The 16756-nt window shown below is 37.0% G+C and overlaps 1 protein-coding gene and 1 pseudogene across 1 annotated transcript; both read right to left on the reverse strand.

Moving 5' to 3' along the window:
- Nucleotides 1-1949: 1949 nt before the first annotated feature.
- Nucleotides 1950-3862, reverse strand: LOC147925367 (disease resistance protein RML1A-like; annotated as a pseudogene).
- A 9376-nt stretch (nt 3863-13238) lies between these two features.
- LOC104758983 (disease resistance protein ADR2-like) lies at nt 13239-16650 on the reverse strand. The gene is made up of 3 exons (XM_010481957.2): nt 15489-16650; nt 15091-15387; nt 13239-14951 (listed from the first exon to the last, which is right to left on the reverse strand). Exons 1-3 carry the CDS (start codon nt 16545-16547, stop codon nt 13332-13334), a joined length of 2976 nt encoding a protein of 991 aa, XP_010480259.2. The 5' UTR covers nt 16548-16650; the 3' UTR covers nt 13239-13331.
- Nucleotides 16651-16756: the final 106 nt, after the last annotated feature.

Genomic DNA, 16756 nt, shown 5'->3' on the forward strand with positions numbered 1-16756 from the left:
CAAAATCAAATTATTACTCTTATATATCTTAATGTGCACAAAATAAAATCAAATATACCTCACTAAATGGATTAATATGTGATACACTCATTTCTTTAGATTTAGGAGTGAATTTATAATGTTTAGGAAAACTTCATTGATACTTAGGAAGATTTTCCTAAAATATTCAGAAATCCCAGTAATGGTGATGACCAAACTATATGATCATACTCCGCCTCATCAACACTACTAGTCAGCTTCATAACAGACGAAGTATAAGCCGAAGACATCGAAATGACGATGAACTTTTTACTCTTTACCAACTACTTTGTTCTCAATGACATTATATCAAACACTTGATATGAAACTACTTTGGTATCCAAATAAGAGAGAGTAGAACTCAAATACACATTTCAGCTTCAAGATTACCGATGTTTTTCTATTTCATTCACAGTTAAGGTTCCAATACCCAACAATTCAAGCCACCACTCATAATCAGATTTCATTCATTATCAAACAATTCCCAACAGTTCCAATACCCAACAATTCTCAACAGTTCAAATTTAATTCAATAACCAACATTTCATTCACTAGAAGACAAAGCCCAAAGATCTGAGCGGAGGATAAGCTTCAAGTTCTCGTTCACTTCTTTCATCCAACACGACATCTCTGCTTCTACTTCCTATTTTACATTAAAAAGCTCTGGTGGTGGTCTCAAAAGTAAAAACAAAAATCTGTGATTCTAATTAATTAGTATCAATGAGTGGTGGTGGCAATCTCGTCGACGGTGTTTGTCATTGTTTTTTCATCGCCGTCCTTTTTATTCTTCTTCCAATAACCATCACAATCCTCCCACTATTTCTTCTAATCATGACGACAGTAATAACGACGGAGATTTCACCAGAAGATCCACTTTCACCAGAAGCTCCCCCTTCCCCAGAGGCTTCGTCGGAACAGAAGCTATCAAGATCTTCAAAATTTAACAAATCGATAAATTAATGTAAAATTTATAATTTATTTTGTTTTTGAGATAATAATTCACTAATGCTACTTTTGGAATATTTGAGGATGTGTGCTAACTTTGGAATAAAAACTTAGATTAATGCTATTTTAGTGTATTTCTCCTTTTGGGTAATTCTCCATATCATATACATTAGAGAGCAACACATTAGAGAGCAACACATGTCAGTTGTTACATACTCTACTTCAGTAAGCTTTTATGATTTAAGAATTAGTTTTCTACATGTACTTGAGTGAACTTGGAAGAAATTATTAAAAATGTAAAAAAAAGAACATTTCAAAAACATATGTTTATTGGTAAAATGAAGTTTAAGCTTACATTTTTTTTGATCATATCCTCGGACACAGACATAATTCGGACTGGAGAATGACTATATCTTCCCTCATGGCAAATAAATTTGACGACAAAAATGGTAAAAAAAATATGAATTCAAAATTTTAAAATAAACTAAGACATAATTAACAAAGGAGTTTAAATCGGTATGTGCAATTGTCTTTGTTTGTGACGCCCATCGTTAATTTTTAGGATGAGAAGATTGTACATTCTTTTAAAATCCCCCTTGTTTATTATTAATTTGTTGTTCTCTACGACGTCCAATGATAAACCTAAAAGCCGATCTATTACCCTAACAAATATTCAAAACTTTAAATTGTTAGTGGCTAGAGAGATGTTCGGCTTAAACCATAACATGGTAAGCTATGCAAAAACCCCTTAACTTAGTAAGATTACTTACTTTTGCCTCTTCTAGAACATAACAAGTATCATGTGGATCTTCTAGAATCTTCTTGCGTTTTTAGAAAGTTTTAGTTTGGAAATAACTTCTTGTATTATTACTTGTAGCAAACAGTGCACTGCTACTCTAATTTTGTGATTGTGGTCGATATCTATAAGTATGAGATATTTATTAGCTAGGTTTTATAACCCAAATCCAATACTTGTAACGCCAATGCTAGACTAGTTTGATTTCCTTGATTGCCACAACTACTTTTATAACTTCATCCGAAAGAGCTATAAACCCAATAGGTGGAAAGTTTTGCCTAAAAGCTTATACACAAAAGATCTTTAGAGCTTCTTTTTCTGATGGAAACTCCACTTGTTATATATCACTGATACCATGTTAATGCAAAATCTTTATGTTTCCTGTGGTAAATATGACCCTATTTCCAAGACCAAAGCAGCTGATATTAGACAAAGCCTATAGTTGAAGTAGACTCTCCACATCATCATGAATAATAAGAGCCCTCTCGTCATGGATCTTTTATTTCATCACACTTAAATTGAATACCCTAATATCATCTTGGTTTAAAATATCTGCACAAAGTTGCTTTTGTAAGCGCTACTTCAAACAATACTAGTCAAGACCAATCAGATAGGTTTCTCTAAGATTGTTCACAAAACAAGTATACTGAAACCTGTTAGAGAGTCGACTATGTAAAGCTCTGGCAGAGGTACTCTTACCAATGCAGACCATATATTCCAACAATCTTAACTTCCACATATTCTAAATCTAGCAAAGATTCCACTTCCCGAAAATGATTGTCTAGTCCAACCACGCCTTCCAAATAACTACATAGTGTGGCATTAAGTTTATTTAAAACATCTTTTGCAATTTTCTCGATCATTTATGCTTCATTGTCCCTAACAAAAAGAAAACACGAAATTCATGAGGAAAAAAACATAAACAGAACATTTTATGTTTCCTTATACAGAAAGAACCTAATTAGGGCTCCCATCAACAATTAATCACTCACCAAAATATATTTGACCAAACTAAACAATTCAAGGCATTCCAAAACACACAATAATTTTTGATCTAAAAAATTGATATTCAAAACTATATAGTACTCAGATTCCGATTCATCACAACCATAACATACCATAGCAAAATGTATATCAAATATTCTTTACAACCAATAAACACCATTATTGATCATAAGAAAGATAATTTGTACTAAAAAAATTAAACACAAACCAGTTTAATTTGGAAGTGTTCTCCGGCTAGGTTACCCACATAGGTCAAAGCTTGGCTCCATTTTCGCCTTTCCTCCTCTGTTATATGAGCACATGTTGATGTTGCATTGAAAACATTCCCGAATTCTCCTTTCTGTTTCCGTACATCAGAAGGATCTACTCCATAGAAGACACTCATCACTAACATATCATCCAAACACCAACTGGAAGAAACATAGTTCTTCGAGAGTAATACGATTGTGATCCTTGATTTTTTAATCGCTCCTGTGAGATTTGGGGTGATGGTTTGGCTTCTCTCAATCCCTTGAACTTTAAACATAATAATCCCATTATTGTTAAACTGTTTGTGTAAATTACTCAATAAGGTTTACATACATCTGGTCCATGGAAACTCATAAAGACGCCGCGATATCTCCAAGTTAGAAGTGAAGAAGTTAAAGAATTCATGAGAGAGGATCTTAAATCGTTTAAAATTAGAGATTTATGCAGAGTCTATGTTAGGATAAGCCTCGTCTAGAGACAAAAATGGCAAGGCCTGTTCACTTATTGAGAGATAGTGAAATAAGAAAACTCAGAGATTTACCTGTCAGTTTGATTTAGGAATTTTTTTCTTGGCAAGTACAACAAGCTACCACCATATTTATCTTTTATTAACTTTATAAATGGTTTCAGCCTCAGTTTCCACAACGCTCCAATAGAAAAAAAGTAAATAATTAAGTTGACTACAAGAAATATCAAAACGAAATACAAATCTGACGAATTCTTAGGATATTGTTCGTGAACGTACGCAATGGAAGGCACAACATCTTTGCTGGCAACTTGATCAATATTGAGGCGGTATTCCTCTAGCAAACCATCAAGAATCTGCTCAAACTTTTCATCGTGTAGCATCGGCGACTCCAAACTAGCGAGAGTATCAAACTTGGTGGTGAGACTGCGAAGGTATTCATCAATGGTGTTGTTGCCTTAGGTTAAGACTTTAAGTTGATATTTCAGTTGTTGGACATGACTACTACTAGGTTTTGCATAGATCTCGACAAGAGTAGTCCATATTTCAATAGTAGTGATAGTTTGGGAAAGAGTGGGCAGGACACTAAGAGTGTCGGGCCATGCAAGGTACTATAGAGCAATTGATATTTTCGTTGCCACATGACAAAAGCATGATTCGAAGCAGCAAAACCATTAGAGGTAACCGTCAAGGGTGGTTTCTCAGTGGACCATCAAGATGATCAATAAGGCTATAGCCAGCTACGAGAAATCGCACCTGCAGCTTCCACATGAGGTAGTTGATGTCTGTCAATTTTGTGACATTCGTCATGTTGACATGAAGGAGATGTTGGCTGTTGATTGAGATTGCGTCTGTCATTTGTGGTGGATTAGGATTGCCGTTAATTGCATATGAGAGCTAGAGAAAAATATTAAAAAAATAAATTTTTGGTATTTAGGCCTTAGTATCGAAGCTATAATACCATGTATGATGTGAATGTTAACTATAGTGATATAATGATTACAACTAAGGAATTTGGCTAAGAATGCCATTTTTTGGCAAAAACTTATCATAAATGCCAGTTTTTTTCCTTCTCTAAAATGCCAGTTTTTTAATTGAGGGAGTTGCGAGAAAACGACATTACCCCTGCCCTACAAACTGAGAAAAGCGCACACGGGAGAATTCAAAGTGGAGCTAAATTAGAAGAGAGGGAGACATTAATGCCCATGGGACATGCATTAATGGCAGCGGGGCTTGTTCCATTAGTTGTTTTATGGGGTTAATAAAGAGTTAATGGTAGTGAATGCAACAATTGTTTAGGGATAAACCTAAACAGATATAAAGAAAGCGATTGGCGAGGAGAAGGTGGAGTAGGTGGTGGTCGGAGAATCGCAGGTATGTCTTCACATTTAATATGGCTTCAGCCAAAGAAACATGTCCACTCACATTACGATTAATTTGGTCAGTTGCGAGAGAATGTTCTTGTGGGGCAAAAATTGCATTCATTGTGTTATTCAATGTGTTCCATGTTTCTGCAGATGGACGGTAGAGTGTGTCTGCTTGTGGGTGAGTGGACATGTTCATATACGGGGGTCTGGGAGTTTGTTGTCCGTCATGGGAAAATGACAAGATTTTTGTCTATAGGCAAATAGACTACATTTGCAGGGTTGAAGGCATAGATAGTATAGCTGTTGGGGGTCAAACATGAGGAAAGAAATATAGAGTTAAGCTTCTGGCACCCAGGAGAAACAGTTGTCTTCACACAAGGTAAGATACCCCCTGTTTCAGTAGGTAGTGAGGTTGAGTTTGAGCAGTCTAAATCAAAGAATAAAGAGGGTGGTGGGCTGTCTTTGTATGTTTCGATCAACAAGGAAAAGGTGGTTTCAGTCGATGATGGACATACCATGTTGTCTATCGGGAAAGAGAACAATGTGGACAATGTTGGTGATGATGGACATCTTGGGATGTCGATAGAATGTGGACAAAAAGCCGGAGAGAACATGTTGTCTACTTGTGGTCGAGCCATTATGGCTATAGATTGTAGATATAACGGTGAGGTGAACGATCTGTCCATCTTGCAAGAAAACAACAATTTGTCGGCGCATGCAATTATGAGTCTTGCTGAAGAATGTGCAAATTTGGACGATGATGACGACGTAGTGTTCTTAGAGTATTTCAGGAATGTTGAAGAAGTCCACCGTGAGGTAATGGTCCACAAGAAAGCAGACAATGGGTGCTGAAATGATGGAAGCTTAGGTGACAAGAGTGGGAAGAGGAAAGGATTGGAAGAGAATGGGAACCCTAGTACAAAGATGAAGGTGAGTTCGATGAAAACAATTGATGATATTGTAGAAGGGTCTAATACTTGTGGGAAAATTGTGGAAGAGGAAAATGGCCATTGGACACTATAATGGGAAAACCGTCTAAAACTGCAGACCATTTATAAGAGGGGGAGGGTCGAGCCGAGATGGTAGACTATGTTGATATAAGAGGAGCATCAGTGGGGAGATGTGACGATGAGCCTGAGTATAATTTTGACGAGTGGACCAAACAGATTAACAAATAATACCCAGCAGACTAGGATCCTTACAAGGGTAGGGTTGACAGGGAAATGGAACCCATAGATTTTAGACTTGGGATAGAGTTAGACGAGCGGTTACTTGAGCAGGACGTTTTAGGGCATGATATCGGAGGAACTAGCGGGGAGTGATAGTGCCATACAATCCATCTCTATTGGGTGATGCACCACCAGTGAGTGATAACGTCACAGGTCAGTCGTAGGCACCTCTTGGCAGTCTATATGACGGGATGAATGATGGCTTAGTCTTGGTTGAGCGAGGAAACGAACACATGACATGTATCCGGAGTAACAAAGCAATTATAAGGGAAGACGATCCTCATCTTTTTAATGATGCTCCTCCCATGCATGATAATGTCTGAGGAGCGCCAAACGAAGAAAGGAACATGGATCTTAAAATGGCAACTGATGCATTATATGTTGGATATATATTTGCAAACAAAAAGGAGATGCATAAGATGCTATCACTTTATGCGACCCCATCAGCTTTTTACATAAAACGTTAGGAAACTGGTTAAACCTACCATCAGCTTTTTACATAAAACGTCAAGAGTCTAGTTAAACCTAAAAAAATTAATGATATGTCTATAATTTGTCTCTCGTTAACATGTTTTATTCATGCATTTAGCTAGAATAACTCATTGTTTTGCATCATTTTATGGTCTCTTCTATAGACTTTGCATGTTTAGGTAGTTCTTGCATCATCTTTGCATACATTGTGCATTTTCGAGTATTTCAGGTGTTTAGCAGATGTCCGGACTATTGGAACCAAATGAGGCTGAGACATGCGACTCGACCAAGCATGCTCGGAATGGACGTCATGCGACTCGACCTACACTACCCAGCGACCCAACCTTCCACGTACTTGATCGAGTCGAGTGAATATTTTGCTTTGGGATTCAGCTTTCGCCGTCTTCATTAAAGTTGTAGGTAATTGAGTCATATTTCCAATGACGTTTATTTCAAACGTCATCGGAGGCGTGGTTCAAGAGTTATCAACGTTTTAGTGGATGCAAAAAAACTCAGCTCGAGTCGACACCACTCCACTCGACTCAGCTCGAGTCGACGCCACTCCACTTGACCCAGATCGATTCGACACCACTGAATCGACTGCACACGTCAGGAAGAAAGACGCTTCGACTTAGCCAATCCGATTCCCGAACCGACGCTCGATCCTGGGTTTTTCATGTTTTACTATAAATACATTTTGTTAAGTTTTTACTAGGAGATATCGTTTTTCCTTGAGGTTTACCTAGCCACCTTAAACGTTTCTGATTTTGTAATCCATATATCTTTGAAGTTATTTAGTGTTTACACTTGATTTCTTCTAAAAAGTTGTTCATCTCATTTTTATCTATCTTATGATGATTGATTCAATGTTTTCAGAGTTTGCTTCCTTAATGGTTGTTTCTGGATCCGATTAGTGTTAGAGTTCTTGAGGATGGGTTAGATTTGGTGGAGGATCTTAGTATGTAGGGTGTTAAGTATAGATTCGTGTGATTCCCTTCTGGACTAGAGTATTAATACTAGTTTCTCTCTGATCAATTGGAACTAATTCTTAGACATTTCCACACCCAAAAGGTGTTTGATGAAATGTCTGACCAACTAGTGCCAGAGACCTACATTCCTAGCCTAAGATATTAGTTGTATAGGGTGTTTGTTGACGTGAATGAACTGGGTCGTTATGCCTAGGTTTGGTAGTGTTTGAATCTGAGTAGCTTCTGCCAACAGATTGGATTAGCTAAGTCGTGATGTTCATTTTCTAGGGATAGTTTGCTTGTGGCATATTGAACATTTTGTATACTAGGAGACTCCGCCGACATCAATTATTCCCATCTTGTAGACTTCTATCTTTCTGATTTTTATTGCATTCCTGAGACTGTTTTGGTTCTTGTTGTTTAGTTCACGCTTAGACTCGTTTCTGCTTTTACTCATGTTTACTTCTTGTCATGTATTCTCGTTTCTAGTTCGGTAGCTCATTTCCGTTTTGCATTCTGATCACTTTAGGATTGTTAGACATAAAACCACTCTTTGAATTGGCTTGACTTGTGATTTCTTGATTGCATCTTGAGTGGTAGCATCATCCCATTTGGATTGACACCTTAAGTATTACAACCAAATAATGTTAATTGAACCTGCTAGGATAGACATACAAAAATCATAGTTTCAATTAACCGTCTGTACAGTCCGTTCAAAATATTTCCTCCCCCATGAGTAGTTGAAAAATGCGTCCAAGTCCATCAACATCTCTGCTATTTCCTTGGTTGCCCTAACCTTTGAGGAGTTGTATACAAGTATACCCTCAACAATTACAATGAGGGCAAGCCGTAGACGACATTTTCCATCCATTCTATCAGCTTTAGGCAACAACTTGTCCCGCTTCCACATGTAAACAATATCCCAAATGGAGTGAGATTCTTATGGTCTAAACAGAGAGTACCAGTAAGGTTGATCCCTTTCGACTGGCATTTCCAAAATTTTCGTATGTATATTGTGAAGGATAAGGTCTACAATTGAGACCTGTTAAGAGTCCAAACTCTCGGACGGAGAACCAGATCGGGTGAAGACTTATCGCACTAGCAAGCAAATGGAGCAAACACAGAAAAAACATACTGGATCGGCTGATTCTTATTCGGGATCAACCGATCCCGAACCCGAAGCAACTTTTCCTTTTCTGTTTTAAACCGACTTTTAGGGTTTTATTTTAGTATTTAAACACGAGGCTTGACCTTTAGAAAGACAACTTTTATTCTACGCAGATTTTGAGTACTTGTAAACTTTGGGAAAAGATCTCTAATCCTCTTTAACACTTTGGAGAAGATTTCTAAACCCTATTTTCTATTCTTTTGCAATTCAATTAGGTTTTCTTCATCATTGATTTGCTGTTCTTTTATCTCCATGTCTGAGTAGTTATTCTATTGGGTTTCGGGTTTCAAAGGGGTTTATGATTCTCTAACAATGGTGTTTTAGATTTGGGGATTGATTTCTTTTGTTCTTCATCTATTGTTGTTCTTAAAGCCTAAACTAAATTAGCTACCTAGTTTATGATCATAAGTTTCATTCATCATGGCACCGAAAGTGTTGTTGAGTTGCTAGAAAAGAACATATGTGAGAAGGGTGGACCTTAGCGAAGGGAAGTTGAAGTTGAGGCACCTTGTGAACAGATCAAACCTAAACTTTTATTGCTTGCTTGGTTTGCTAGGTCCAAACGACGGTTTAGGGTTTAATAGATTTCTTTGCATAGATAGTTAATGTTACGGAAGTAGGTTAGCTTTACAACCGTGATTTGAGTTCTAGAACGGTGCTTAACGCATCCCTATCTAATCACCTTAGTCCGAGATTATATTCTCCATAGATTCCCTGCACCCAATATTTCCTTTTTGATTTAAAACAGCTTATATACTTTCCGTTTTGTTAAGATTACTTGTTTCACAAAACTTCCTCTTTTGTCTTAGTTATATTTTATCTTCATAATTTCATAGTGAATTGTTAGGTCTCTGTGGATTCGATCCTGAAGTGTTACAACGATACCACTAGATCGTGGTTGGGTGCACATTAGATTTTAATTGACCTTCTGATCAGTTCAGCAAATACTCTGGCTTGGAGTACGAGTTTATACGACCTCTAGCAGGATAACAATTAGTAGCGAATAATATAGAAAGGAGTAAGGATGCCTCAATATCCTGATGGCTTCCTATGAAACTGCTTCGCTTTTGATATTCTCCTGAGGGAACTGGTCCAGAGAAGGCAAGACATTCCTAGCGTCTTACCTCCAATGGGGAGGAGTTTGTAATTTTTTCCACAATGAAAGCAACAGGAAATGGACAAGATTTAAAAATGAATGCAACAAAAATCCACCACATGTCAACCAGAAGATGGATATCTACCTTTGTTGTTGGATGAGGTCCACTAACGGCAAAACAGACCCAGTATCATCGTCCTCTGCCGACCTGCAATGGGGAGAAGTTAGTTTGCTGCAAACTCAAATATACAAGTTGACCAAATGAAAACAACAGTTATTCTAACAAAATGTCCACAAGGAAATGGACATATACCTTGGCCTCTAGAAGTTGTCTATCGAACGGACAACATTAGCAGCTTCTACGTCGGCACCCGACCTGCAAAGGGGAGAAGTTGGTATGTTGTTAGTAATGATTCAAACATTAAGAAGTAAGTGTGATGGACATGTACCTCGAATGTCGATTCTGGTCCATAAAAGGATCAAGTTGCCTGCTAGACCTGCTTCGTTATAAGACCTGCAATAAGAAGTTTTTTTGCCTAAACTGATATGATCCACTACATGATAATAATGAGACAGGAAATGGTGGACATATATACCTTAGTTGTATGTTCTTGTCCTCCAGAAGAACCAAATTTCTAGAGCATGAGTCTTCATCAGACCTAAAATGGAGAGTAGTTGGGATACAATTTGAACTTGAGCAAACGATATGATCTGATAAAATGAAAAGGAGGACAGAATAATAAACCTAGACTGTTGGATTTGGTTGTCACCGATAGGAGGAACAACATTCCCAGCGCCATCTTCTTCATCAGACCAGTACAGAACAATAAACAAGTTCTTCAGGGTCGAGTGCTATTAACAACCTAAACGAAAGACCAAACCTAAACACATGGTAATTGTGGAAAAATCTGATTTTTTGGATCGGGTCAACTAAAGGATATGACCTGCACGATAGACACACTGTGTGGTTAGCATTGGCCTAAAATTGGAAAGGTAGATATGGTGGACCGTTTACAAATTATGGGAAAGCGCTGGTGGAGCGATATGGTGGACAAAAAAAAATTGATAGACCCCAACCAAAATGGCCATAAGAGATTTGGTCTACCTAGAACGTCAAATGCACACAAAATAAATGGACAAAAAATGGGTTGTTAGGTCATGTCTATCAGATCGGTTGTCTAGCCTAGTTCAAACTGTTTAGTGTAAAAACCACATAATGCACAATAAAATAAACGGGTTCTAGTCGTTGAACAACCGATTTACCTTTGTCCGAGGCGGTGGTCAGATCTTCCTGACTAACAACGCCCTCATCTAACTCCAACTTAACATTGAAGCCAAGTAAAGTTAGGGTAAACTAAAATTAAACAACAACATAACGCGAAAAAGGGCAAATTTGTTCAAAATCATACTAAGCGTCAGGTTTATGAACATTAGAACTAGAAGCCGAGGCTTCCCCTGTCGCGGCGGCTGGAGGCAACGGTGGAGGATTACCCCATAGAAGGGTTTGGATGAAGAAATTCATCACTTCCAGACTCTAAATCGAACGGTTTCGGAGAATCTCATCTTTTATTAATTTTTTCCACTTAAATAACTTAAGTATCGCGATCGAAGGGGGAAGGGCAAACAGGTATTTTTTGAACCATTTGTGGCAGGCGGAAAAAGGGTTTCACGAAAGTGGCATAGGAGATAAAGATTGCCAATGTTCATGGTAGGATAGGCAAATTTCTCTTACAACTATATATAGTGAGATACAAGGAGGTTAGCTAATATTACCAATATACATAAATACTCTTAATACCGATGTGATACATTCTCTACAGTTTTATGTATCGACAAAAGAAACGTTCCACAAGTTGCTTGTTACCCAAGAACGTGGAGAGACAGCTCAAGAACTGCGGCGATAGCTACATTGTGTTCCTTTGCATTTTGCAGTCGCCGAAGTGTGTGAGAGGGAAACCTAAAAAGAACAGGACCAATACTCTCTAAAAAGTTCGAGCTTCTTTGTTTGTATAGTGCAGTTATTAGGCTCGGTTAAGTTTGATTATTGATTTTTATAATTTTTTGGACATCAAGCTTAATTATTCGTTATTTGATGGGAATCTAGCGAGAAATGCCATTTTTGGAATGAAACTTTTACAAAATGCCATTTATAATTTTTCTTGTTGAGAATGTCATTTTCTAATTTCATGCCATATAAGAAAAAGATGAAATTACCCATGAACTAAATGAGGAGATTTTTTTTTTTTAATTTTGGGACTATCTGTGGAGGACAAGTATCATCACTCAAGCAGATTTAGTCCACTAAATAGATAGACGAACAAAGTTGTGGTGGACAAAAATATAGTTGGGGTTGAATTTGGTCCACAGGAGACACACACTTTTAATACGTCAGCATATCAGCAAGGTGGACAAGTTATTTTGGTAATGATGGACAAGTAGAGTACAACCAAGCGGATTTGGCCCACAAAAAAGATCGATGGAAACAATTGGAATGGACAAACATGTCCGGTTGTTGAATCTGGTCCACCGGATCTGGTCCATCGAGAGACAATAAACTATGGATCATGGATCTAGTCCACCGGAATTGCATCAGATGTGTCTTTTAAATCGCAAATTTCTGGAACAAATGAATTAGATGGAGGTTTGAACTGAGAGAGATGGATGTTTGGAAAGAGAGAGTTGGAGGTTTGAAAAAATGGAAGTTTAAAGAGAAAGAGTTGAAGTTTTGGAGGTTTAAAGAAAAAAAAGAATGGTGGCTGAGAGAGATGGAGAGATGAAAGAAAGAGAAACATAAATGTAAAAGAATTGTTAACATGAATGTAAAAGAATTGGTTAAGGGTAATTTTGTATTTTTAAATGTGTCAATAGTGGGTCCTATGGCACTTTAGAGAAGACTCAATTGAAACTGGCATTGACCATAAACTTTGTTATTGTACATGACACCATCAATAAATTTCTCTTACTTGATTATGGTGTGCATTTTGAATTTAAGGAACATTTATTAGCTTATTTCAATATAATAAATAAATGATAAATTTTCTCTAAATATATTTCTCTCTCTCTCAATCCCTCCCTTTTTTTTGGGAGAATCTAATATGGGAAAATCCAGTAAATTGAGCTTTAATTAGTGTATAATATATTACAGAAAAAATAGTGATGGTAGAGTTTTTGTTAGGATTGTCATTTTTTTTAATGATTTTACTTTAATGTGCACGTGTGAATGATGGTTAGATTGGGGATATGAGCGGATTGATCATTTCCTCATTTAATAACTTCAAAATACGCAACATTAAACCATATACAATCTCTGATATATATTCCACATAAACAAATTCAAAAATTGACATCCCAAATTTGAGAGTAGCATGAAATAGGTTCCTCTTTTGTACATATATAAAGCATAATATCCTCATATATTTAGATTAAGCCTAAAATAATAAAAATGTTTTGTGTCCTAACCAAAACAATTAATACAATGAAATAACATACATGTGAAGAAACTTTTTTTGTTTTTTTGATATTACATAAGCAGGAACTTGCTTGATATTAATTTTTAGTCATCCTCATGGGTAATATCTTCATCTCTGTCTTTGGACAACATAGATTCAGATGTGTTTCCCTCTTCATTGTCTTCATTGTCGGATGCTTCGCCTAATTCAGATTCTGATGTCCAGTTCGCAAAATAATCGTCGTCTTCTTCATCTATCCGCATATGGAACCCATTACTCGATTCTTCTTCATCTATTCGCATATGGAACCCATAAGTCGGTGGAGGAGTATCATAAGCTATGGGTGTAGAAGTTATCCTCAGACGCTTCCTTGTTACAGATTTGTTGTTACCATTATCACCGATACCCTCATCTTTCTCTTCAGACGTTTCTCTAGATTCATATTTGTAACTTTCTTCATCATCTTCTTTGTCAGATGTTTCACCGGATACAGAATTAGATCTCCCGTTAGCTACACTGTCATTGTCTTCTTTAGCAGACGCTTCACATGATTCAAATTCAAATATCCTGTTAACGACACTATCATTTTCTTCTTCTTCTCTCTTGTCTAAGGTTTCATCGTATTCATTTTTGCTTCCATTGATTACGTTCGTCAAGATCTTGACACCACATTCAATAATGTCCAAAACTTGGTTTGTGCTTCTGAATTCGAGCACTATCTTTCTGCTCACTTCAGAGGGGTCTATAGATGTCAAGCTAGACTGAAATATCAATAGATGTTTCATTCGGTACTCAAAGACTTTGGAAAGGTAGAATTTCATGTCAGTGGAGTTCACTGAGTTCCCGATGACTTTGCAATGACACAATAGCTCTAATTCCATATATTTTATGAATTGATGGTTAGGTGAAATCACGACACAAACCTTTATTATGTTGAAAGCAGGATCATGAATTGTTATGGAATTTCCTGTGACTCGGTGATCAAAATCTGCAGGTACTTCTCCTCCAGGTAAAAGAACCCATCTGTAAACAAACGATCGTTTGGTAATCGCTTGTCGTGCTTGTCCACCCAATTTGATGCAATTAGTGAATCTAAGCACTGCATTTGGAGTGTTCAAAGGGTTACTTACTCTCTCCAGTGATTCACAATCTTCTGCGCTTAGCAATTCGAGGGAGCTAGGGAGCTCTGGCAATGACTCGAGTCTTTTGCAGCCTGTTAAAACAAGGAATAATAGATTATGAAGACCTTTGATGCAACTTGTAATCCTTTCAATACCACTATTACTCAGGCTTATACGTGATATATTCGTGGGGAGATCTGTTGAGAATGTCTTGAGATTTTTATTGGAACATAAATCAAGAGTAGTAAGACGGGAGCATTGCAGAAGTGATGCTGGGAGTTCTTCTACCCCTGTATCGTAGATCTCAATTTCTGTAGTGTTGGTTGGAATATCTGGAAGTGTTCTAAGTCGTAAGCTTTGAAACATCCAGATCCTTTCTAGGGATGCAAGGTTAATGAGAGTTGGAATGACTTCTAGACTTTTGCAGCTAGTTATTCCTAGGTAATCTAGTTTATGAAGATTCACAATTGAGGATGGAATCTCTACCAAAGCAGTGCAACTATTAAGATTCAAGCTCTCTAGATTTGTAGCGTTTGAAAGATCTGGAAGTTCCTTCAAATGATATGACACAGCAAGATTCATCGTCTTGAGATTTGCAAGCAGCTGAATGTAAAAAGAAGCGCATAGTGATAAAGTTAGTTTGATCCATTTCATTTTTATATGTTGTTATTTTAGTATTGCCAATATGAAAATATCAATTTTCTTGTTTCCCATTAACATTTGATACACGTAAATAACTAACCTGAGTTCCTTCCCATAGCCTTTCGAGCTGGCTATATGCCATATTGAGTTCGACAAGATTCTCTAGACAAAGTTTATTAGGAAGACTCTTTCTCGGATATGCCTCCCAATGTAGTAACCTTAAGCGACGTGGAAGCTCCATCTCCTTTGGAATGTGCAGTTGTCTTTTTTCATTACGCATCCCATTGTACACTTTCAGGAATGCAAGATTGTACATTTTTTCAAAAGCTGTCGCACATATCCTTAATTCACTGATCATAGATACGTCAAATGATACACCTAAAATTGATCCATTACCCTAATAAATATCAAAAACTGTGATTGTTAATTACCATGGATTTTGCATAACAACAAAGAGTATAAATACAAAAAAAAAGGTTTTGGAAATAGAATACTTACTTTTGCCATTTCTAGAACATAACAGATGTCATTGGCATTGACTAAAATCTGACGTTTGGAGCATTCTTGTTTGGAAATGACTTGTCTAGCCATTACTTGTAGCAAATGGTGCATTACCACTATATTACTTTCACGTTGTATGAGATATCTTTTTGTTAGGATTTTCAACCCAAGACTAACATCCAAGTCAGTTTTTGCCAGCATGGTTATCACATGATCAACATGTGCATAATTCAAGAAGACTGCAATGAGGAGAAATAGAACTTGGTCTTTCTCATGTAAACTCTCATAGCCCACTTTTAATACACTCTCAATTCTTCCATCAAGAGACTTTTTCAACCTTGGTAGTTCATCTATCCAACCAGCCTTACTCTTTCCCCGCAATGAAGACCCCAAAACATGTAGACCCAATGGAAGATTACCACAAATTTTAACAACTTCATTTGTAAGCTTCATAAATTCATCCGATGGAGACGTTTGCTTAAAAGCAGACATACAAAAGATGGATAGAGCTTCGCTTTCCGATGGAAAACCCACTTGGTATATATCATTGATACCATGTTGTTGCAAAATCTCTTTGTCTTCAGTGGTCACGATGACCCTACTTCCAGGACCAAACCACTCGATATTAGCCAAAGCTTCTAGTTGCACTAGACTCCCCACATCATCAAGAATGATAAGAATCCTCTTGTCATGTAGCCTGTCTTGTTGGCATATCTTAATACTATTTAGGTTCAAAACCTTAGAAAGAAGCTGTTCTTGTAAGTGCAACTTTAAACCAATGTCATCAACTCCAATCTTACAGTTTTCCTTCAAGTTGTCCATAAAACAAGTAAGTTGAAACCTGTTAGAGAATTGATTGTGTAAAGCTCTGGCAATTGTACTCTTACCAATGCCTGCAGGACCAGATATTCCAACAATCTTAACTCCAACATAACTAAAATCTAGCAAAGACTCCATTTTCGTCAGATGACTATCTAGTCCAACCATTCCATCAAAATCCCTAGACGATGTGAAGTGCAGTCTATCTGAAACATCTTTTGCAATCTTTGCAATCATTTTAGCTTCATTATCCCTAAAAAAAAAATGATGAAAAACATTCCAAAAGACATTTGAAGAAAGAAACAATTAAATACTACACTCCGAAACTGATTTGGCCAAAATAAACAATTATACACGCTCCAAAGTGGAAGCGATAACGAACATACCATTATGATTAAATACCACGAATGACGAAACATAATAGGGAACCAAAAGATCTACTACTT

The sequence above is a fragment of the Camelina sativa genome, chromosome 16, assembly GCF_030686135.1.
Source record: "Camelina sativa cultivar CO46 ecotype springtype chromosome 16, ASM3068613v1".
Taxonomy (NCBI): Eukaryota; Viridiplantae; Streptophyta; class Magnoliopsida; order Brassicales; family Brassicaceae; genus Camelina; species Camelina sativa.